General features: G+C 40.6%; 1 protein-coding gene across 1 annotated transcript; it reads left to right on the forward strand.

The window, feature by feature from the left end:
• The first annotated feature begins 525 nt into the window (after positions 1-525).
• On the forward strand, positions 526-23,580 carry LOC139937391 (activin receptor type-2A-like). The gene is made up of 6 exons (XM_071932514.1): positions 526-1,369; positions 13,413-13,901; positions 14,420-15,225; positions 15,779-15,920; positions 17,468-17,601; positions 18,702-23,580. The coding sequence occupies exons 1-6, from the start codon at positions 1,291-1,293 to the stop codon at positions 18,864-18,866; spliced, it is 1,815 nt and encodes a 604-aa protein (XP_071788615.1). The 5' UTR covers positions 526-1,290; the 3' UTR covers positions 18,867-23,580.
• The last annotated feature ends 916 nt before the right edge of the window (positions 23,581-24,496 follow it).

The raw sequence follows: 24,496 nt of genomic DNA on the forward strand, positions 1-24,496 counted from the left end.
ACCAAGAACTCAAATAGTGTCATGAGTCTTAGTTTCAAAGCAGTGAAGAGACAGATGTCATTTTCTGAACTTTCAGATTTTAAATCAATCAATTAATTTATGATAAATGATTATCTAGATTTGCTTTAACATTAAACAACGTATATGGTCTAGTACCTTTGCATTGTTATCATCAAACAATTTCCGATTGAGACGGATGTGATGTCAGCTGTATTATTTTCACTCTGAAAATGGAACAGTCCACATAGGGGGAAGATTTATTTAACAACACGTCTTGAGAATGCGGGAAAAGTATCAATATTTTGTTTATGCCAATAGGAAATGCAATTTAAGGTCATATATTAGACAAGTGTTTTATTGGGTTTGGGGATAGTTCCTAGTATTACAAAAAAATAACGAAATTGGATTGTGGTTTACCTATTTGCTAGAATGGTTTAACCTTGATGCATCACCAACCCTCAATTTTGTTTGACAAACTTGCCTGCCTGCCTGCACTGACCTGTTACATAGGCAGTAGTGCCTTTGAATACAAACACTGTCAAAATTGGACTTCTGTGTGTGGTTGGTGAATTAGACTGTGGAGCCATGGAGCGTATATCCTATGGTCGTGAAATTAAGAATGAGTGAATCATTACATTTTTCCGAAAGTTTGTTTTAATTAGTCAAGTTGTAGTCAGTCATACACGGGGACAAAACGATGATCTAGTTCCAAGTGTGAATGGAGAGCTAGAGCGATCTCTTGGAAAATTAAACATACAGCGAGCGAGTAAGTTCACTTTCGACCCGTAGACATACTACATACAAGGTGGTCGAGAATTTCACTGTGCATGGATGTACTGGAATGAAACTTGTTGAGGACGAAGTCAGTTTTCCTCGCATAAAAAAAAAATGTGACATCAAGCTGTGATGCTTGGAAACGGTAGACGATCTCCGTCTGGAAGGTTCTCCTACAATATATGAATAATAGGACTGGTGTGAGTTACTTGGAGTGGGAACAATTTGCTTGAAAGTTTTGATGAAAAACCTGAGCAGCTGCCGGCCTGAGTGAATTTTTGTGTGTAAACTTTCTCTATGGTAGAATCATGGTAGAATCAAGCAAAAGAAATTGTGGCCAAGTCACTCTGTGATTTAATACTGGGATCCAGTACTACATGTTTGAACAGTGAAGTTTTTACGAGCAACATTCTCAAAATGATGACCTTCTTAAATACTTGTGAAGACCCACGAAAACCAGAACAGTCATTCATCTTTTTTTAGGTCACCGGATTTGGATTAACATTACAAAAAACAATGGGTCTTTTGTATCCGGATACATTAAGGAGGTCAGGAAAACCGCCTGTGGCTGTTTGCCTCTTACTGCATGTTTTCGGTAAGTTTTGTAACTTTTCAGCAGAATTTTCATTTTCTATAATAGTGTTATATACCCCCTATGTTCTTTAAGCACTGGACACAATTGGTAATTTACTCAAAATAGCCTGTAGCATCAAAACTTACTTGGTAACGAGCTATGGAGAGATGTTGATTAAAAATCATTGTGAGAAACGACTCCCTCTGAAGGTAACGTATAGTTTTTGAGAAAGAGGTAAATTCTCACTAAATTAGTTAAATCTAATAAGGCTTCGGACCTAAAGCCTTTTTTAAAGCTCAAACTCTGCACGAAATACACTTCCTAAGTTCCTTGTCCATTCTCCTTAAAGACAGTGGACACTATTGGTAATTGTCAAAGACTAGTCTTCTCTCTTGCTGTATCTCAACATTATGCACAAAATAACAAACCTCTGAAAATTTGAGCTCAATAATCGGTCGTCGAAATTGCGAGATATGAATGAAATAAAAAACACACTTGTCACACGAAGTTGTGTGCTTTCAGATGCTTGATTTCGAGACCTCAAATTCTAAATCTGAGGTCTCGAAATCAAGTTCTTAAAAAATTACTTCTGTCTCGAAAACTACGTTAGTTCAGAGGGAGCTGTTTCTCACAGTGTCTTATACTACCAATCTCTCCCCATTTATCGTATTAAAGAAAGGTTTTATGATAATAATTATTTTGAGTAATTACCAATAGTGTCCACTGCCTTTAATTAACCGACAAAATAAAGAAGATCAAAACGCTTATAATGACAAGAACTTTCATTGAAACTGAAACTTTCTCTTTCTTGTTTGTTTTCATCTATCATTCCATCTAATGATATCATCGTGTTGATTAATTTTCCTTTCATTATGACTGCATTGATTAAAAATGGGGTTATCGTTTGGTTTTCAATGCTGATTTATAGGCAAAAGTGTTTCATAAAGTATTATGGATAATTCCGCCACGAAGAAAAAACAAAAGTGAGTTGTTCAACCATGGTTCAATATACCTATTCACATGAATTGTTTAACCGTAATGCATTACCAATTTTGTCTTTTTGACAAATTTCCCTACCTTAAACTTTCTCTCTGACTGTGTCGATCAAATTATGGCCACAGCATGATTGATATATCGTTTGGTTTTCTTAACGGCAGTGGACACTATTGGTATTACTCAAAATTGAATAATTGTTATCATAAAACCTTACTTGGTAACGAGTAATGGGGAGATGTTGATTGATAATATAAAACATTGTGAGACACAGCTTTCTCTGAAGTATAAACGTAGTTTTTGAGAAAGACGTAATTTTCCACGCATTTGATTTCGAGACCTCAGATTTAGAATTTGAGCTCTCGAAATCAAGCATCTGAAAGCACACAACTTCGTGTGACAAGGGTGTTTTTTTCTTTCATTATTATCTCGCAACTTAAACGACCAATATTGAGCTCAATTTTTTACAGGTTTGTTATTTTATGCACATGGATACACCGAGTGAGAAGACTGGTCTTTGACAATTACCAATAGTATCCAGTGTCTTTAAAGGCAGTGGACACTATTGGTAATTGTCAAAGACTAGCCTTCACAGTTGGTGCATGTATCTCAAATTCTCAACATATGCATAAAATTACAAACCTGTGAAAATTTGAGCTCAGTCGGTCATCAAACTTGTGAGATAACAATGAAAGAAAAAAACACCCTTGTCATACGAAGTTGTGTGCGTTTAGATGGTTGATTTCGAGACCTCAAGTTCTAAATCTGAGGTCTCGAAATCAAATTGGTGGAAAATTACTTCTTTCTCAAAAACTATGGCACTTCAGAGGGAGCCGTTTCTCACAATGTTTTATACCATCAACCTCTCCCCATTACTCGTCACCAGCATGAAAGGTTTTATGCTAATAATTATTTTGAGTAATTACCAATAGTGTCCACTGCCTTTAATGCTGATTTGTAAGCAAAATTATCACGTATAAAAGTTTCAGTTGAAGGTAATGCCTTGTCAAGAAAACAGCAAACGATAGTCACTGTATTTTCAATTAGATAAATTGGATTCATTCAATACTACATTTATTTCATGATGGCAGTTACACCGACAAGTACATCAGGTTTATTATTATGTCGTGTAAATAATGAATGTCACATAATTAGCAACGCAACACCAACATCTTTTTTTGAAATTAAGAGCCCTTAAAATCGCAAGAACGTCAAATCCATCTCATATAGCGAGGTGGCAGCCGCGGGTACCAACCGCTGACTGCGGCAGCATTCACAACACCACGGAAATTTGAGTCCCCAAAACAGGAGACTCGGATTTTTCAGCATACTTGTTTTGATTTCTAATCAACGGGGTGCACTTAATTCAGACGAAATAGTTTCGCAGGATGCTTTTAACTATAGACGAATGCCAACTGCGCACGAACGTGTGCAGTTTCGGGAAAGAAAACACATTTCGGGTTGTTCACCCGTTGATACCGTTATAGAGAAATAACTTTCCTTTACTGTAGAATGTCAGATTTAGTTTTGACACTGTCCATTTAACTTCGCCATTTGTATAGAGTTGTCGCTGACCGCACTCTTTAGAGGCGCTAGACTATTGGTATCGAGCAATGGTAATGAGCAATGGTAATGAGCACTGGAGAGCTCGATAGTATAAAACATTGCGAGAAACGGCTTCCTCTGACGTAACACAGTTTTTATGAACGATGTATAATTTTTCACTCAATTAATAAAAGGCTTCAACTGAAGCCTTTTATTGTGCATCTGAAACCACAGAAAGTTGTGCGACAAGATTTTTTCCCCATTCGATGTCTTGCAACTTCGATGACTGATTGAGTCCATGTTTCACATGTTTGTTATTAAAGACAGTGGACACTATTGGTAACTGTCAAAGACCAGTCTTCTCACTTGGTGTATCTCAACATATGCATAAAATAACAATCCTGTGAAAATTTGAGCTCAATCGGTCGTCGAAGTTGCGAGATATTAATGAAAGAAAAACCACCCTTGATCTACGAAGTTGTGTGCTTTCAGATGCTTGATTTCGAGACCTCAAATTCTAAATCTGAGGTCTCGAAATCAAGTTCGTGGAAAATTACTTCTGTCTCGAAAACTACTCCACTTCAGAGGGAGCCGTTTCTCACAATGTTTTATACTACCAACCTCTCACCATTACTCTTTACCAAGTAAGGTTATATGCTAATAAATATTTGAAAAAGTACCCGAATCCTTTAAGCATGTTGTGAAACACAAAGTGATAACACTGGTCTTTGACAATTACCAGAGTGGCTAGATTTAAGAGTGGAACTGTCGTTCCAGTTTCAACTTGTTTCCAAATTAGAAAAATTTCATTATACATCATTATTGCCCGTGTTCAATTCATCTATAAATCTAAACGCTGTACAATTGAGAGACCCGGTCGACGATTTACACGCGATTTACAAATACCAACACAGAGCACATTACTATATAGATGTTGTTGTAATATAACACAATCATGCCCGGGAGGGATGCGTAAATATTTACTAATTACACAACAAGATGCCACCCTTTAGCGTACATAATTGCAAACCTCCCATTACAGAGCAAAATTAAACGAAGTCAACTATTTACATTGTCTTCGTATCATTGAGTCACTAATAAGCTTCCATTTATTAAGGGGGAAGTTGCCCTTTAACTTATTGTCTATATCACCTGCAACGCTGGAGCTTAGTCACAGTCTTTCACAGTCACAAAAGGTGTTGCACTGTTGTTTTTTGGATGAGTTGATCGATGATTCAGATTTAAAAACAAAGTTGTAAAAGATTTTCAACAGCCTCATCACGGGCACACTCGGGCGTCTGTTTGTATATAAGACATCTTGTTTGGCAAATGTCGTGGGTTCGAATCATACCCAACTATGTCACTGGGTTTTCTTAAGTGCTCACAGGACTGGACTCGGGAATGTACAGTGCTTAGAGGAACACGTTGCCTTGGATCGGACGAGTTGGTCAAAACAAAAGCGTTTGTAACCGTTTTTTATATAATGCATATGGTTGGAAAGATGTTTTAAAAGTAGCATACAATGATCCACACAAGTTTGCCTCGAAATTGCGTGGTTTTCCTTCTACTGTGCGAACTATCACCGTCGGCCATTTATGGGAGTCAAAATTTTGACCCCCATAAATGGCCGACGTGTTAGTCGACGAGGTAAAAGGAAAACCACGCAATTTCGAGGCATATTTGTGTGGATCATTGTATTCTACTTTTACAACATCTTTCTACCCATATGCATTTTATAAAAAACGGTTACAAACGTTTTCAAAGACCAACTCGACCGATCCAAGGCAACGTGTTCCTTTAACACAGCACGTCAGTGATGGGTAAAATACTACTAATAATTTTTTTTATATCCCATGATGTTTAACATCTACCAATAAAGATTTTAGCACGTATAATAGCAAATGTTAACCTGAAGAGGTTTTTTTTGTCATCGAATCATTGTCAGCAATTTTGTGCATGTAGAAACCTGCAAGCTTCTTTCGATTTCAGAAAAACAAATCTTGGCACTTCATGTTATATATATTTGACTGTACCAGTATTTCAGATGACATTTCTCCGGAGGATTGGTACAGTGATGAGAAGGGTCCGTTTTTTGCCGATTTGACCCCCCCAAAATAAGATTTAAATTTTAAAAAGGACATAGTTATTTGTATTAGATTCAAGAAAATCAAAAGCTTTGTTTAAGGTATAATGCATGAAAATTTACGTTTGTTACATAGTTAAAAACTACAAAATGATCGTCGGTATCCACGTTCATCATAGAAAATGACAATAATGTGCATGTACACTAGGCCCCTATCGTCTGTCAAATTAGTTCCATTCTTCAGAAAAAAACCAAATATTTAAAAAGAAAAAAACAAACATTACAAAAACATCGGGAAAAATCTGGCCATAAAATTTAACTTAAAACTACTCTTTCCCCAATACCAATCCTGCTCTTTCCCCACTGCTATTATAGTTAACATAAATATAATACCACCCCTTTATGATACGATGACGTCATACAATTGATATAAGGCAAAAACAATTCCGTTTTGCAGCATATAATGGCAGGGTGCCATCGTGCCAATTCGGAGATGCGCAGAGTTTTCCGTATAACCTTTCATCCAAATTGAAGTTTGACCCGCAGTTTGCAAGAATCCTACACGAACCACTGCGGAAGAAGGAAACTATATGGATTTAAAAATACAACCAGAACCATCAACAAACAAACGTGCAGCGCAATGCCCATAATAAGGAAAGGTAATAGATTGGTTTAGTCAATGTTATGCTGATTAATAGGCACAATTATAAAGAACGATACAATAAAAGTCACACGTGAAAGTTTCAGCTGTGTAATGATGCTTTTCTACAAGGGTTGGAGAGCTGTTGATAGTATAAAACATTGTGAGAAACGGCTCCCTCTGAAGAAGCGTAGATTTTGAGAAAGAGGTAATTTCTCACTGAAATGTTAAAGGCAGTTGACACTATTGGTAATTACTCAAAACATTTATTAGCATAAAACCTTACTTGGTAACGAGTAATGGGGAGAGGTTGGTAGTACAAAACATTGTGAGAAACGGCTCACTCTGAAGTGGAGTAGTTTTCGAGAAAGAAGTATTTTCCACGAATTTGATTTCAAGACCTCAGATTTAGAATTTGAGGTCTCGAAATCAAGCATCTGAAAGCACACAACTTCGTATGACAAGGGTGTTTTCGCCACGACCAATTGAGCTCAATTTTTCACTGGCTGGTTGGTTATTTTATGCATATGTTGAGATACACCAATAGTGTCCAGTGTCTTTAAACAAAGTTTTCCTGAAAAGTGGATCTATTTCCATCCCACACGTTTTTTCCCCGGGTTCATTGTTCCTGACCTTCTTTATACACTCTTGTTATCAAATCAGAGTCAAAACGTCACAAAGGCAAACAAATCCAGGAAATAAAAGCGTCAGGAAACCCCCTCAACTCGATGTTGATTTATTGTCATCGTGCCACACGATATTTTACAGGTTTAAGACCCCCTGTGTTTATGGAATCATTTCCTTGTATCAAAACGAAAACAATACAATTCCGATTTATAAAGGTCATTAACTTTCCGTACAGGGTTAACGTTCCATAAAGATACTCGACTATGTTGATTACAATGTGTATACACCAAATATAAACATTTGTTTCGCACGAACTTGGCAATCGCACCAGATTTTGACGATGGTCAAGTTTGGACGGAACAGCAACGACCTGCAAGCTAGTCTTACACAAACCGGCAATGAGTTTTGAAGGGAAACGACCTCCTAGTCTTCATTCAAGACCAGATTCACTGCGCTCTATCATCTACGAACTACAGCCGACAGAGGGCGGTTTATCAAAACGAACCGCTATCAATCAATTTCGGTTGAAAGCAAAGGGCGAAGGTCTTGCAACCAAGATCAACCAGCACATTTCCTTCAAGAGATACTATCAGATTATGTCGGTTTATTGCCACGAGACACACGCGATTGCCATGTACGTCAATACTTCTAACCTTGTACATCCATCAATCAAAGAAAACACATCATTCACTTTCCTGGGTCTCGAGAAATGATCATATAACTTTGGTCGGAAAGACATTCGGCAGGCCCCGAGCAAAACACTAACCCCCCTGGCTGGTACTCAATGAACTTGATCAACATGCCGTTGCCCTCAGCATGCCCTTGCGATTCGGTGTTTATTACGTGATATAAAAAGGTACCAATTCAAGTTACTCGTGCTCTATAAAATAAAGTTGATCAATGATCCTACAAAGTTTCCTGAACGCAAGGTGGAGCCGGCTTAAGGAAGTTATGTCCGCAGTAAAAACCTGAACTGAACCCGAGTCAAAGTCTGGTAAAAGAACCTCCAGACTTCAATAACAGGAGTGATGAAAACTTCACCAACCCCCGGGAGTCTCCGCACGTCATTGTTCGCTGAAGAATTCAACACATTGCCAAAGAATGTGTTCAGTTCTGGCTAAAACACAACATTGTGTGGACACGATGAAAGAAGAAAAATTGCAAGTAACCTGAACATCTGACGTCACACTTCGAGGCTCGTGAATAACTCCAGAGACCTGCCTCCAAATCGGCTTGTACTTTCACCTTTGCCCTACATTCATTTCACATAGAGATACGCAGTCAAATTATATTGCGGACGTGACAGCAGTGTACTGTTTGGGCATGGAGAGCTCATGTCACTGTGCACGTTTATCCAATATCATTGTATCAAATTGAATCACTGGGAGCAGGGACCTGTCTTTAACCTCAAGCCCAGTCATCAATGTTGTAGTCGAGTCCCTGTTGTTTGAGTACCAGTCCAAGTCCAAGACCAACTCCACCCTAACCAGTTTGAGTCAGTCCCTGGACTCGTCTTCAGTCACAAAGAACTATAGATTCAGATGAGTTGTCAGTATCACCATGTTGTATATTGTGACATCCATCACTTTGCTTGGCAATTACGATTTGTTTCGTGGACAAGATCAGCCTTACTTGCTCTTTGTGAAATCGACACCACATACATTTATATATATATATATATCATGCCCTTGCATCCGAGCAATGTTTTCTGTGTATCTAACCAGCATGCAGTGTTTTCTTTTACATGAAAACGAAAACGGAAAAGTAAACTCCGTAAGGTTTGATAAAGTTAATATTATAGGCTTTGTAATGTTTAGAATACACCTAATTGAATTGAATTGAACTAAATAATGAAAACGAACTAATTCAATAAACTAGTTTGCACCTGTATTACGAATGGCCTGCTTTACATTCGGCAACGGGGGTTCGAACGGCTGGCGATCGACGGTTAGGTCACAAACCGAGTGGCTGTTTTCATGCCTGGGTCGCCATACAGAAAGTTTGCGGACCTTTGCTCTAAGAACTTGGGTACTAAAGGTTCACGGCGTCTCGAGTCTATATACCTCAGTGTAAAGAGGGAGACAACAGACTTCTGCTCGTGCGTATATGTTGTTTTCTTAACGTGAATTTAAATCCAATGCCGGCAGACTAGCTCGGTGGGACTGGTGACCCACCTTGACCTTTTAGTTTCCTTAAAAACCCCGACAATAATCTGAAAGAATTAGGGCGAGCCCTTATATGCGTTTATCGCAGCGATAAAATCCAGAAAAGAGTCTGGGTGTCAATCGAAATCAATTCGCTTGAAAAGCTGCTTGCAATCGTACTTTGATCAGCCATTGCCTGTCACGCCCTACCCTGCTCTCTTAATGTAAAAGAGTGAAAAGGCATTCTTTCAAGAGCCACATGAAGGACAACTCTTTTTCGAGTGGTCTTCCACTCTTTTAGATTGAAGTTTGCATCTTTTTGAGTGATTTTTCACTCTGTCCTGGAGTGAAACCCCTTTAAAAGAGTGAAATAACCACCACTCTTTTTGAAGAGCCATATGAGAGACAGCTCGAAATGTAAAGAGTGGTGTTTTCCACTCTTTTATATTTAAAAAGTAACGAGTTATATTTGGTTGTTACTGTATTTCTGAAAATTATACCGGGATAGGTTCTCTCGTCTGACGCTCTGAGCACGTATACACAAAGCAAGCACGAATTGTCAATTACAACCGCGGGGCCAAGCTAGGATGAGCCGAATCTGGAGTCGAAGCTGTGGTTTAAAAAAGGGCCATAAGTCTCAGTCAAATAATATTAGCATTTCACGCATGAACGTTTCACCAACGATGGCAGCAAATGCAAGGGACTTGTAGGCGCTGTTATAACACCCCTTGCAAGTATTGTTCCTGCTCATTGGTTTAGAGCGCGTCACATGACATGTCTTAGTTTTGCTAGACGACGGCCGTGTGATAGAGCGTCGGTTTGCCATGCGCTAGTCCGAAGACTAGCACATGGCGCCGTGCGCTAGTCCGACAGACTAGCACACGGCGTGCAGTACCCAGACGTCCGTTGCGCGTACGAGGATGATAAATTAATAGTCTGTAACCATTTCGGATTGTCCGACACTACATGCAACACAGTAGGTAAAAGTGTTTGCAATCTGTGTTCGCGTCGTCCGTGGATTGTAGCATTCAGGTCTGTAACTTAATAATAATAATACAGGTTTTAGAAATGTTTGGGGTGTTATAAAACAAATATTGACTGCTTTTACTCGTGCAATGGTTAAAAACTATGACTCCCTCGGTGATCCCCGGAGCGTTCTATTTTCCCTCGGCTTCGCCTCGGGAAAATAGAACGCTCCGTGGATCACCTCGGGAGTCATAGTTTTAACCATAGCACTCGAAGCAGTCAATATTTGTATACTATGTGCCGACCACTATAGGACTCTTCAATAGACCTCATGCATTGACGTCATCCAGCGGCCATCTTAGGGGGAAAAACGGTGACGAAACAATCGAAACGCACAGATTTGTACGCGCGGCGCACAGGATTGGCCAATGAACAACCTCTTTTTGACCTCTAGGTGAGGGCGCCCTACTGAAATGACGTCGTGTGCATAAGGTCTATTATGGGAACAGTATCTTGGCAAATTATAGTATAAATAACACGTGACGCGTGTCCCTTCAATCAAATGACACACGTGACGCATGTTCCACCGATCAAATGAAACACGTGACGCATGTTCCACCGATCAAATGACACACGTGACGCATGTTCCACCAATCAAATGACACATGTGACGCATCATTCAATCAAATGACACATGTGACGCTTGTTCCACCAATCAAATGACAAACACGCGACGCATGTTCCACCAATCGAATGACACACGTGACGCGTGTTCCACCAATCAAATGACAAAGGTGGTCTAGCTTCAGATTGAAAATAGTCGACTTGTCCCGATGTTTCCTAAACGCTTTTAGCTATAAATAAAAACCACCTGATCACCACACAATGTCTGCACAGAGTGGGATTGATGACTCTCCTTCCTGACAAAACAGGATGTCCGAAGAAATGGGAAAATAAAGAAAACCTTATTGGGGATCGGATGTGCTCAAATTGTCTTGTGGATTGCCTGTAGGTTGAATTGCGTTTTGTTCTTTAAATAAACAGAATTACCTTTCTGTCGTCAGTTCTTAATTCACTGCCTTTGTTTTTGAGTTTTTAATCAAGCTTAGACTATACTTGTTCTGATTGGTTGAGAGAAACTCTATGGGCAAGGTATGACACATGCACACGCGCATTCTGAAATGCATCCCTGTTGAGACATCTTCTATTCTTTCCATTTGTCCTTGTCTTAAAGATCTCCCCATATAGACTTTGTACATCAATTTCCTGGTGGAGCAACCCAGTCTTTAGAATTCCCCTATTTGTTTTCCCTTTTTGGGTTTTGTCATTGGTCTCCATAAGGTTCCGAATAAAAGTGACACACACACTGATCTTCCGCAGTCACTGTGTGGACATTCCTTTGATTACACTGTAAGGACAATCTTACTCGTCAACACTGGTATGAAAACCCTGTGTGGACGTGTGTGTAAGTCCACGTAGTGTTTAAAAACCTTGCCTTGTGTGGACCTCTGTACGGTTCTCATGTCCACACTTCGTATGCATTGTACACACCACAACCACCCACCCCAACAACAGAGCAAGTAAGCCATAATGACGCCTGTTGAGTTTGGGTAAATTTGTCTTAAAAATGCACCAAATCCTAACAGTGCACTCTTCTAGTGTCCACCATACTTCAAAAAGGCCAATTAGTGTTGTCCCGGAAGTGAGCACGTACAATCATAAGTATGCTGCGGTTTCCTTGTGGTATAAATCTGAACAATAATCATAAAATCTATCTAGGTCAGTTTCCTCTTACTGGCCTAGAATTTGGCACGACTGTCGGTTCATGCACAGCTATTTTGGATTTCATGTCACACATTGACTTGGCAATGAGGAATTGGGGCAGGTCATTGTTGTTATTAATGTCTATAACAAGTGGGGACTTTTGATAACGCTAGGTGGCAGCAGAGTGCATCTTAATTCCTTATTCATTGACCTTTTCGCAAATTGATACTCGGTACGCACGCGCGTTAGGCATTGAATGAGATGCATGATAGTCTACAGCTAGCGATAAATTTCGATCGCTAGACCAGCATGCACCTCATTCAATAGTTAGCCCTTGGTCTTAAGCTTGACCAGAATGCATCTCATTCAACGCATGCTCCGCGCGTACTGAGCATTTGCGATAAAGGTCTATAAAAATATTGGTATACTTAGAACTGCGTAAACTATGGACATTTTGTTTGATACAGGCATGGGCAATAACCATCAAAATGAAAGCTTGTATGTCAGTAGCCCGAACATCTAAACGTGACACTTCGAGGTGCATGCCAACACCAGATATCGGCTTTTAAAACCTATACCGGTTCCTGCCCAAAAGTAACTTTTTGACCTTGTGTTTGTGCAAACACTATTATTTTCAGCTTGGTAGTGACGCCTCTTTCTACAAACACTATATCTAGTTGACCTTGTGTTTGTGCAAACACTATTATTTTCAGCTTGGTAGTGACGCCTCTTGCATGTATCCTATCCAATGAAAACCATGGGTTTGTAAATTGGTGAACGTCTTTATCCTTCCAGATAAAGACTGGAGACCAGTCTAGTATTTCAGCAGCGCCACCTAGCGTTCTAGTGTCCCTCATTTTGGCAATGCACCACAATTGGTCAAAGTCTGGTGGAGCGACTTGATTCCCTTAAACACACGGTTAAAATCATTCTAAATGTGTGTATCTTTGTTGGTCATGACACATAGGCTAGACTATGAATCATCGTGTGTATGAAGACATCCCCATGACCTATAAAATCCGGTAGCGATCATGGCCTTCTGAAAGCCCACAGACTATGTTTTCCTTTCCAAGACAAGTCTGTACTTTATGATGATACATGTTTTGTTTACGATGTGCATTATGTCTTTTGCCTACATACATAAAATAACTGTGGGTTCCTCTGGTATCTCAACATTTTACTCTTGGTACAGCTTTCTAGTTTTGTTTTTCATTCCTCACGTCAAACCAATGTCTAATATAAAACCAAATAGTAGGAACTAATAAAAAATAACGACTATTTTGCTTTCGTTCGTTTCTGTAGTTATGGTATGTGTTGGATTCGGCCTCTTGGCCGACGGGGCAGGTCACTGCTTCAACTGCGAGGAGACAATCATGGACTGCGACATGGACCGTCAAATCTGCCGTAGTCGATGCGAGAAGAAAGTCCCCTGCGAAACGGAGGACTCGTACTGCTCGGTGACCACATGGTCTCCCTCCGGGAACGCCACGGATAGTGAGGGAAGAACGCAGCTCTCAGCTACTCTACTGTGCTACGAAATAGCCGTGCCGCTCCGTGAGAGTGACATTACCACGCACTTCTGCGGGACCGTCGACGAAGAGGGTTGGTTCCCCGATCACTCGTGCATATGTACCCACGACTACTGCAACGACGCCATCTACCTTCCGGGGTCCAAACAACCCGATTTCCCCACCTCGGGTGTCTCGGGGAGTACGGCCAAACCAACTCGACCGGACTTGGAGCAGAAGACGCCGTCCGTAAAACCCTCAACCAAAGAGGTTAATGACGCAGGTATGATTTGTCGGCCAGAAAATCATTAAAGAAGAATAGGACCACATGTCAAGAGTAACTAGCAGTGGGGAAAAATAAGTGTTTACGGGCGCCATTTTGTGTGAGATAAAGTGTTTGTATACAGGCGCCATTTTGTGTGTGTGTTTTTGATTGACCAATCTGGTTCATGAATGAACCAGATGCTTTCCTGATTACCTCAACTAACATGTAACACATCTAACCCTTACTGATATATAACTGGATCAAAACATGTAACCAAACAAATATTGGGAAGAAAAGATCAAAAGTAGTTGTTCATTTTCATCCATACCATTCTAGCATGTTTGCACGCTCACGACTTATGTGTTTATAATACTGACATTCCGCACGCTTTACTTAGGAGTGGCACACTCACACATGGTTGTTCTACTAGGAATTATGATTGTTGAGTTGTTTTTAAGAGACCACCAATACTAACGCTTAATCGTGTTCTCCATTTTGGGTTGTATTTTTTGGGGGTGTTTGTCTTTGTTGTACAGATGGCGGTGGAGGCAAAGGAATAAATGTCGCCCAACTGGTTGGCATCATTGGAGGGTTGTTGGCCCTCGTGGCTATAACGACTGTAGGAATTGCTGTCGCCTACACCTATGTCAAACGCCGCAAAAATGACCGTAAGGTCAACCCTCCCACTAGCAATACAGAGAGCACCAGCCTCGATCTGACCACCGAGGACAGTGACGTCAAGGTCATAGGTCAAGACACCCCGCCCGAGAGCCCCGTGCACATGCGCGGGAACTACCTGCCCATAACGCTGAGCAATGTCATCGGTAGAGGGCGTTTCGGTGCCGTGTGGAAGGCTGATATGAAGCACGGCGACGAGCACACGGAGATGTCGGTAGCCGTGAAGATCTTCCACGAGGTCGACTCGGGATCGTGGAACGTGGAGAAAGAACTCTTCACAGACGCTACCGTGATGCTGAAACACGACAACGTGGTGGAGTTCATCGCGGCCGAAGTGCGGCAGGGCAGCTACGATTCCCAGCGCCAGTTCTGGCTGGTGACGCGCTACTATCAAAAAGGCTGCCTCTACCAGTACCTGAAACACCACACCGTGAGCTGGCAGGAGTTGTGCCGTCTCGCGGGGACCACAGCCCGGGGTGTGGCGCACCTACACGCGGACGTCTACGGTCCGGCTGGACTCCATAAGATACCGGTGGCGCACCGGGATCTGAAGAGCTCCAATGTGTTGGTGAAGGATGACGGGACGTGTGCAGTAGCAGACTTTGGTTTGGCTATTCACCTCGATCCCACATTGTCCATCGATCAGCTGGCAAACAGCGGACAGGTAAGAAGAAATGCTCAAAGAGGTGAGTATTTGCTTTTATAATTCCCCACTTCATTCTTCCAGTAGACTTGACAAAATATTTATTGACAAACAAAGTATATTGACAAACCCTACCCAAAGAAAACTCACCAGTGGCGAGCAGAGTGCGCAGTTGTCGGAATATACAAAGCCACCGACTCGATTTCAAGTCTAACCTCACTGCAGAATAAAACTCAATTCAGAATGCTGATTTTTTCAAGAAGAGACTCCGGTCTACTTCGTCCAAGCCCAATTCAGAAGTTTTGTCTGATAGCGCCCTCTTTTGAATCAACTCCTTCAGCCTGTGTTAGTTTACCGAATCGGGAACCACGCACACTGTGGACGAAATGGCGGACATCAGACCTTCCATTTTTTTCAATTTGCTTATTTGGATGACTGCATAATCACAGAAATAGCACTATGATATGAATGATTTCTCTCTTTCCCAATCTATTGGATACCGCTACATTAATGACAAACATTCAAGTAAGGTACCTGAGTTTCAATAAATCATGTGACTTATTTGCATAATCAGGCTGGTACCCCGCGCTACATGTCGCCAGAGGCACTGGAGAGTAAAGTCAACTTACACGACGTGGAGTCATTCAAGCAGATGGACGTCTACTCGCTGGGTCTTATCGTTTGGGAAATTGCCGCCAGGTGTCACGTGTCTAATGGTAAGGCCAATCATAACTTGAAAAGGACAAAGTGATAATATGCCCTTTATTTGCATACGACATTTATTTGCATACGACGCCGTAACTCCAATGGTAAGGCCACTCAGAACAGGGAACGTGTTATGTGTGATTGCCTCGTATTTGCGTACAACACCATAAGCTCAAAGAACTCGCAACCCCAAACGCACTTGTCCTTTCAGTTATTATTTTCAGTTACACATCGCCTAACCTCAGAATATTTTTGCGCAGCCGGCATCCCCAGGCCCAACCTACTGCGCCACCATTTCTCTTACAAGCCACCGACAAGTATAGAGTAAAACATAAAGCAATTCGCGATTTAAGATTTGAAACTTGCATGACTACGCTTGATATAGACTTGTGGACAAGTCGTTAATGGTCCCTCGCGGTGATGAGATAGTCGAGTTGTGGCGGTGCTATGGCGAGATCACTGATCTCGCGTGAACTGCTGGTTGCCGACTTCTACTCCCGTAGTCGTGACAGCAGAAGTAGAATACCGCGGGAATCGCGGGGAGAGTCGGAACGCTATCACCGCGACAGACATTTAACGACTTGTCCACAAGTCCACAAGGCTTTATGCCGCCGTCAATGCATTACACACACTATGGACTAAGAATCGAAGTGTTGTTTTCTACAAACTTTGCACTTCATTCACCCCGACCCCCCCCCCCCCCCCCCTCCTCCCCCGGCCGTCACGGGCCGTTGTTTGTGTTTTCTCAAACTCCTCACCTCGGTGACCCTGAACTTGGAATAGATTCGAGACAGGAAGTTTGAAATTTTAAAGTGATCGGAAGCAAGCCAGAAATGGTGCAGCCAAAAACATCACGCAACCCTGTGCTGTCAAAGTTGCGTAATGCTATGTTTTTTGTTTGTTTCACATGGAATGGAACTTATGGGGCCACAGGAAAAGTAGTTAGTTTCGGTACAATAAAACTCAGTGTGGTTATTTCCTTTCGGAGGTTGGTTTTGTTTCGTAAGGTCTAAAAAACATCATTCGGGATGCAATAATTAAAATGGTTCTTTTTTCATTTATTAAAGGGGACATGACAAACTTGGAGAAAGACAAAAAAAGCACGACAAACCCTCTTATAACAGCAAGTGCTGCCAACGCAACCAAACCAATACTTTGCTGCAGGTTTGAAACAATTCAGTCATCAGACAAAAAATGAACAGACAGCCTTTTTCAGTCATAGGGTAAACTGGTTTTGTGCTCTAAAGAAACATGTGGTTCCAACAACCCGACCCATTTGCCGCCATCGTTGATGAAACGTGCACGCGCATCAATTTACTATGGCGGCCAGTGACGTCATGTCCAATCTATCTACCGTCGCGTACGCCAGGGCCGGGGGGTTCAAACGGCGCGTTTGTGCCCACTCCCCCCTCCTCCATCACAACTGATAGTATCTTTAACACAGGTTATCCATAGACCAATGGGTTAAAGGGTCGTAGTCACTTAAGTTGAGGATCCCTTGGTAATGATGAAAACAATTAGAAAGTCAATTAAGTTTATATTTTTTCTTTCTTCACAGTGTCTGCTGCTGAGGAGCATCGGACACCGTTCAGCGATATTATCCCTGGACGGGCGAGCGTCGATGATATGAAGACGGTGGTTGCAATGCACAAGGAGAGACCCGTTATACCGCCCTCATGGCATGAAAACACGGTAAGGAATGGCCATGTTGGGTTAGACTGGTCCCCTTAGACTTGTCCCCTGGCTTTTAGGCCGTGTCCGAAACGGCGACTTCGGCTACAGCTACGGCTAGATCGCGCGCGTCTGCCTATTCTTCAACACTGGTGGTAGACGCGCTGATCTAGACGTAGCTGTAGCCGAGGTCGTCGTTTCGGACACGGCCTTATCCTCCAGGTTAAAGACAGGTACTTGCTTTTCAGAATCAGTGATTTCATTGGATACAATGATGTCATTGGATAAACATGCAGTGACGTAAGCTTTCTATATCTGTGTTTTGATTGGTCCGAGGTGACGTTTGGCAGCTGCACTTGCGGTCGTCTGCATATGAATCTAGGTGAAAGGTGCAAATGGACGGGGATTGACCTATAGGCTAGAGGCCACTCGCTGGCGTTATTCGCGGGCCTCGAAGTGTGACGTCAGATGTTCCGCTATGGTCTCCTGTCCTAGTACGGTTTAAGTAAACACATGTACGTTGGATTTAACTGCCAACTTCATAAAAGCCATGCGAAATGATGCGAGGTCAGTGATTTATGTACCTGGGCTCAACAGCAGATCTCTGGCGTAATTCATGAGCCTCGAAGTGTGACGTCATGTTCAGGCTATAGGATAGGCGGGAATGTCCGATTTGGGCGGCCGGGCATTGTTCTTGAAAAGAAGCACTTTCTTATGCAAAACGTGGTTGTTTCTCAAAGTTAGGTAGATACCTTGCTTTGATTTGTTTTTAAATTAAAGGCACTGGACACTATTTGTTGTTACTCAAAATAATTGTTAGCATAAAAAGTTACTTAATGATGAAAGACTTCAGGCCTGATGTATTTTTATCGTGCATCCGAAAGCACACAAATTTGTGAAACAAGGGTGTTTTTTCTTTCAATATATTTTACAACTTTGATAACCAGTTGAGTCCAAATTTTCACTGATTTGTTATTGTATGCTCATACTGTGATACACCAAGTGAGAATACTAGTCTTTGAGAATAACCAAAGGTGCCCAGTGCATTAAAAGATTTTATTTGAATTCACGTAACTGATTTCTGTGATTGACTTCCTTTTTCTAAATTGATGTCCTCACAGGGCATGCAGCTGGTCGCCGGCACCGTTGAGGATTGCTGGGACGGAGACCCGGAGGCCAGACTAACCGCTCACTGCGTGGAGGCGCGTTTCACGGAGCTTATTACGTGGGCAGAGGGTGAACAGAACCCGGGCCACAACGAGACCCACACCATTACTGTCGTATAGACAGGGGTCTGGGTGGATTTATGGATCGAGTTCTGGCGTGTATTCTTTGATGCTCAAGAATGTGCCCCCTCCAACCCTTGCCAATGTGCCCGCCTCCATCCCTTGCCAATGTGCCCCTCCAACCCTTGTCAAAGTGCGCCCTCCATCTGATTTGTCAACGTGCCTCCCTTGCCATTGCCAATCTGCCCCTCCATACCTTGCCTGTGTGCCTCTCTTGCCAATGTGCCCCTCCGAGCTCCATCTCAATTGTCAACTTGCCTCCCTTGCAGTTGCCAATGTGCCCTCCATCTCAATTGTCAATTTGCCTCCCTTGCAGTTGCCAATGTGCCCCATCCCTATTGTCAATGTGTGTCCCTTGCCAAAGTACCCTTACTTCTTGTGAGAACAGGTCAGGCCAACCCCGGTTAAAAAAACAAAAACAAAAAAAAACCTTCGTTAACAGTTTTACGACGCTCCGGATGCTGTCACGTTGGTAACAAATGAACACGAAATGTGAATCTAGACTACTTCATTTATACGTTTGCAACAATATTCAGTGTTCTGCACAATGTAGGCTGGTTGGGCCCCGACGTTTAAAGAACACAAAGTATCCAATACAGAATTGAAGAAAACCCCTGGCAACGACAACAACGTGTTTTTTATGTTGTGACCAAAACCGCTGACACTTTAAAAAAAAAATTACACAACGTCACAACGTGCAGTCTTTCCTACACTTATTTTTAATAGACATTGTTGTAATAACTTGTTTGCTTGCAATCCCAACGAATTGTGGATATACAGGTGCCGGGCTAATCCAGGCTGCCCTGTTAAACCATGGCTACTATAGTTGTTATATAGAAATGTATATAATGTTTTAGTTGAATAGGGTTAATAACTAATTCGACACCAAAGTGGAAGCAATTTGCAACTTGGTTTAAAATTAGTTTGGGAAATTATAATATCACTGGATTGGACCTTATGCATTGACGTCATCCAGCCGCCATCTTAGAGAAAAAACGGTGACGGAACAATCGAGACGCACAGATTTGTACGCGCGGCGCACAGTATTGGCCAATGAACAACCTCCTTTTGACCTCTAGGTGAGGGCGCCCTACTGAAATGACGTCATGTGCATAAGGTCCGATTTTTTTAAAAACATTGCACAGGATAACAGTGGTTAGGTTCAATGTTTATTATAGGCTGAATTCCTGACACTGTCGCAGACGGAAACTTACAAAGTATTTTCAGCGATGTATTTGAAAGATACTTTTTTTATCGGGGGAGAGGGGGTAGGGCCACTGATTTTCCGCGATCGCGAGGGAATTCTGCGTGGCTGATGCAGAGAAATAACCGCGGTGTAAGACTTGAAATCAAGTCTATCACGTCATGTGCATTGATACTGCAGTCACAGTGCTGCGGCTGTTACATGTTTCTGTTGCAGCGATCTCTGATCAGTCAGTGAGTCAGTGCATTAAATTTCAGAATTGAAATTTCCAACTCGTTACTCCGAAACTGAATCGGCCGTTGATTTAAATCATCATCACTGTTGTTTTTTGCTGATAAGGGGAACCGTTGTATGTTTTCATTTACAAATTAATCAACAAGTAATGTAACACTAACAGTATTTTTCAGAAATTCAGTTCAAAATTAACATTTAAGAAGTCTGCATGTGCAACTTATTCAAAAGTTAAGTTTGTAAGTGACTCCCTGGGTATAAACAACCTTTTATCTAATTACAAAACATGAAACGGAATTTTTTGTGCCTGAAACGGAATTCATGTTTTTGTCAAACGGAATTTGCACTTTTCTGAAACGGAAAATCAGTGGCCCTAGGGGGGGGGGGGGGGGGGACACACACAAGGAATACTTTTTACAAGCAATGCTTTACCATGTCTTTTGCTATTTTGCTATGACTCCTTTTATAATGTGTTTAGTCATGCCCCATCAAAAAAAATGTACGAACTTCATTTTATGTTTCGGTACAAAAAATAGCATCCGGAGCTTGTTAATACAATTTATCGCTGTGAACTGTAAATACGCGTTTTTAGACAATTTGTATAAATAATTATAAATAAGTGCAATAAACAAAATAGATGTAGATTGAAACCCTAACATTTTCATAAGGTTTAGATTTTTGTTTTGCCAAACAATGAGTATTTTTTTAATAATGTATGAAAAGGGACCATAGAAACTAAACAATTAAAATATTTTGTTTACGAATCAAACAAAACAACTCACTGACCAATATTAAGTAGTAACGTCTCATAAAACCATGTAGTTGACAACACTAAAATATGTCTCTCTATGCATGAAAACAATTTGTTTACAGCACATATAAGACCAACAACTTTTATGCAAAAACTGACTGAGGTTAGAGTCTTTTATCACAGATATTACCCAACGATGTTATGCCTCGCTGCATGGTTGATTGCAGTATATTAATACATGTATGTTTTTACTGTTTATAAGCACATTTAAAGTCGGACAATTTCGTTTTAGATCGAGAATGATATGTACACAAATATCAGATTACCAGTTTAAGGTATATTATTTTTTTTAAATATGGAAATAGTTTTGTTTTCCTTTCTTATATTGCCAGGTTTGGAAAGTGTGTGTATACAAAAACAGTTTGCCAAAATTATCAATTATATATTGTCTACGCAGAGGTAGTTAGCACTATAGTAGCAGTTTTGCCTTAAGTGTACAATATATTGACTTAAATAGAATATATTATCAATTATTTTGTACCTATCGTGACTTATGTAAAGACAGCATGTCAAATGCAGCAGGTTTTTCGATACTATCAGATATCTTTAAAGGCACTGGACACCTGTGGGAATATAAGAACAAAGGCCATTATTCTCACTTAGTGTATCCCAACATATGCATAGAAATGACAAATCTGTGAAAATTTCGACTCAATTGGTCATCTAAATTGCAAGAGAATAATGAAAGAGAAAACACATTTGTTGCACAAATTGTTGTGCTTTCAGGTGTATTTTATTATTTGATAGAGAAATTACCTCTTTCTCAAATATTATATTACTTCAGATGGAGCCGTTTCTCACAATGTTTTGTACTACCAGCAGCTCTCCGTTACTCGTTACCGAGTCAGTTTTTATGCTAACAGTTATTTTTTAGTAATTACTAATAGTTTAGTGTCCAGTGCCTTTAACAAAAGACAGTGTTGTAGCATCAGTTTTGCAAGCATCCCAACGCTGCACAAAGTATTGTACATTTTATTGATTTAAAGAAATAATATTATCAGCAATTATAACAATCCAACCCACTCCAAAAGTGGGCGTGCCTTATCTATTATTATACGTCTTTTTTGTGGCACTCGCTAATGCAACAACTTGTTTGGGTACTTTTTGTACAAAAACACAATGTCCACAGATATACACTAAACTTACATGGTTTGAAGATAGCAATGGTAGAAAGCTTCCCTTAAAATATTACTAACTTGCTGAGCAGCTGTAGTTTTTTGAGAAATGAGTAAAACAATGTCATTATTTTAGCATGTACAACGTATTTATTACCAGTACTGGTAATTAAATACCAGCATTGGTAAATACGTTAACGTGCGCTAAAATAATGTTGGTCTCCTGGTACCAACATTATTTGTATAACTTTATTTTACTAGCCTTTTAAAAACTACAGCACCTCAGCAAGTAATATTTTAAGGGAAGCTTTCTATCTTCAAACTGTGTAAGTTTAATGTAAATCTGTGGACATTGTGTTTTGTGTCCTAGAAAAAGTACCCAAACCCTTTAACGTGAATATCGGGCAGCTGAAAACTTGTAATTATTTTTTTGAACAGTGAAATAGGAATATCATTATAATAATATATTAGTTACCATTAAAGGTATTAAGCAATAATCATAAAAGAAAAAATGTGTAGTGACTTTTGTAAATGGTATAGATGTAATATAACTTCATAATATTCCAGTTTTATAATACGTAATTTGCATATTGTATTATAAGCCGTTTATATATTTTTGTTTTGCTTCATACGATGTGTAGATTTCGTTTGTATTTTCAGTTGCATTGTATAATTTTTGATTTTATGATTTTTTTTTCTTTTTTCTCGACACTCAGTGTCGGTGCTGGAACAATTACTGTTGTAAATAAGCAGTAAAGGCACTGGAACACCTTTGGTAACTGCCAAAGACCAGTATGCTCATCTGGTGTATCCCAACATATGCATAAAAAAACAAGCCTGGACTCAATCGGAGACTTTTGGGACGCTTAGTGGCAGCAGACTTACTAGGTAAAATCCACTGTTCTCGGTCATGTGCGCACGCTCAGAACTACGTAAACAATTGAAATTTACTTGGTAAGTCTGCTGCCACCTAGCGTCCAAAAGTCTCCCATTGGTCATCGAAGTTGCGAAAGAATAAGAAAACACACCTGTTGCACAATGCGTTTGCTTGCAGAGGCATAATGCTTCAGCTGAAGTCTTCTTTTTTATTTGAGTGAGAAATAGTCTCTTTCTTAAAAATGATGTTACTTCAGAGTGAGCCGTTTCTCACAATGTTTTATATTATCAACATCTCCCCATGCTCCCAAGGTTTGTATGCTAATAATTATTTTGAGTAGTTACCAATAGTTTCCAGTGCCTATATATAACTTTTTGTGTATAACAAGATGTTTTTATCTGTCGGTGAGCAGGCTAAAACAAACGAAGATAATAAATAAAACATTACAGACGCATTCTTAGAGAGTTTGAAGTTAACACTGATGGTTTGCTGTTATCAATTTACTCAAGCCCCATCTTTGTTGTTTTGTACTAATTGGACTTTTCTGTAAATTTCTGTAAAGACTGGGTTGGTTTGGTACTTAAATGCAGTGGACACTATCGGTAATTGTCAAAGACTAGCCTTCACAGTTGGTGTACCTCAACATATGCATAAAATAACAAACCTGTGAAAATTTGAGCTCAATCGGTCATCGAAGTTGCGAGATAATAATGAAAGAAAAATAACCCTTGTCACACGAAGTTGTGTGCGTTTAGATCTAAATCTGTGGTCTCGAAATCAAATTCGTGGAAAATTCCTTCTTTCTCGAAAACTATGGCACTTCAGAGGGAGCCTTTTCTCACAATGTTTTATACCATCAACCTCTCCCCATTACTCGTCACCAAGAAAGGTTTTATGCCAATAATTATTTTGAGTAATATTACCAATAGCGTGCACTGCCTTTAAGAGGGAACAGACTATTGCATACAATTTTGCGTATTTTTTAACGAAAGCCACTGTAATGTTTTGGTTAATATCCAATATTCGATTGTCCTTAAAACGGTTTTGTCTCTCACTTGCCATTCCTACCCCTCTACCAAACCCTTCTGTTTCAATTGTTACAGTGGTATTTTCTTTTATACTCGGGGTTGGTGGGGAGGGAGGGGGGTATTGGGGGGGGGGGCTGATTTGTTGGTATTCAAAAACGAAACACAAGGGATACGAGGACGTCCCCGCTTCGTGTACACAACCAGCGGGTTTCGATACGATGTCATGTTCACACAGTGGGAGAAAAAAAGGAGAAGTCCTCGCTTAAACGAGGTCGACAAACATGGGTGTGTGTGTGCCGGGGGGGGGGGGGGGGAGGGGGTAAACGGGGGCTGTCACCAAGTGGGACTTTTTAAGGTTCTGAAT

This window comes from Asterias amurensis, chromosome 5, assembly GCF_032118995.1.
Source record: "Asterias amurensis chromosome 5, ASM3211899v1".
Taxonomy (NCBI): domain Eukaryota; kingdom Metazoa; phylum Echinodermata; class Asteroidea; order Forcipulatida; family Asteriidae; genus Asterias; species Asterias amurensis.

Bases quoted from the DNA above. Each gene is read 5' to 3' on its own strand.
- LOC139937391 (XM_071932514.1), top strand. From the start codon at position 1,291: ATGGGTCTTTTGTATCCGGATACATTAAGGAGGTCAGGAAAACCGCCT. The intron at 1,370-13,412 runs GTAAGTTTTGTA...TCGTTTCTGTAG, and splicing joins CCTCTTACTGCATGTTTTCG to TTATGGTATGTGTTGGATTC. The intron at 15,226-15,778 runs GTAAGAAGAAAT...TTGCATAATCAG, and splicing joins AGCTGGCAAACAGCGGACAG to GCTGGTACCCCGCGCTACAT.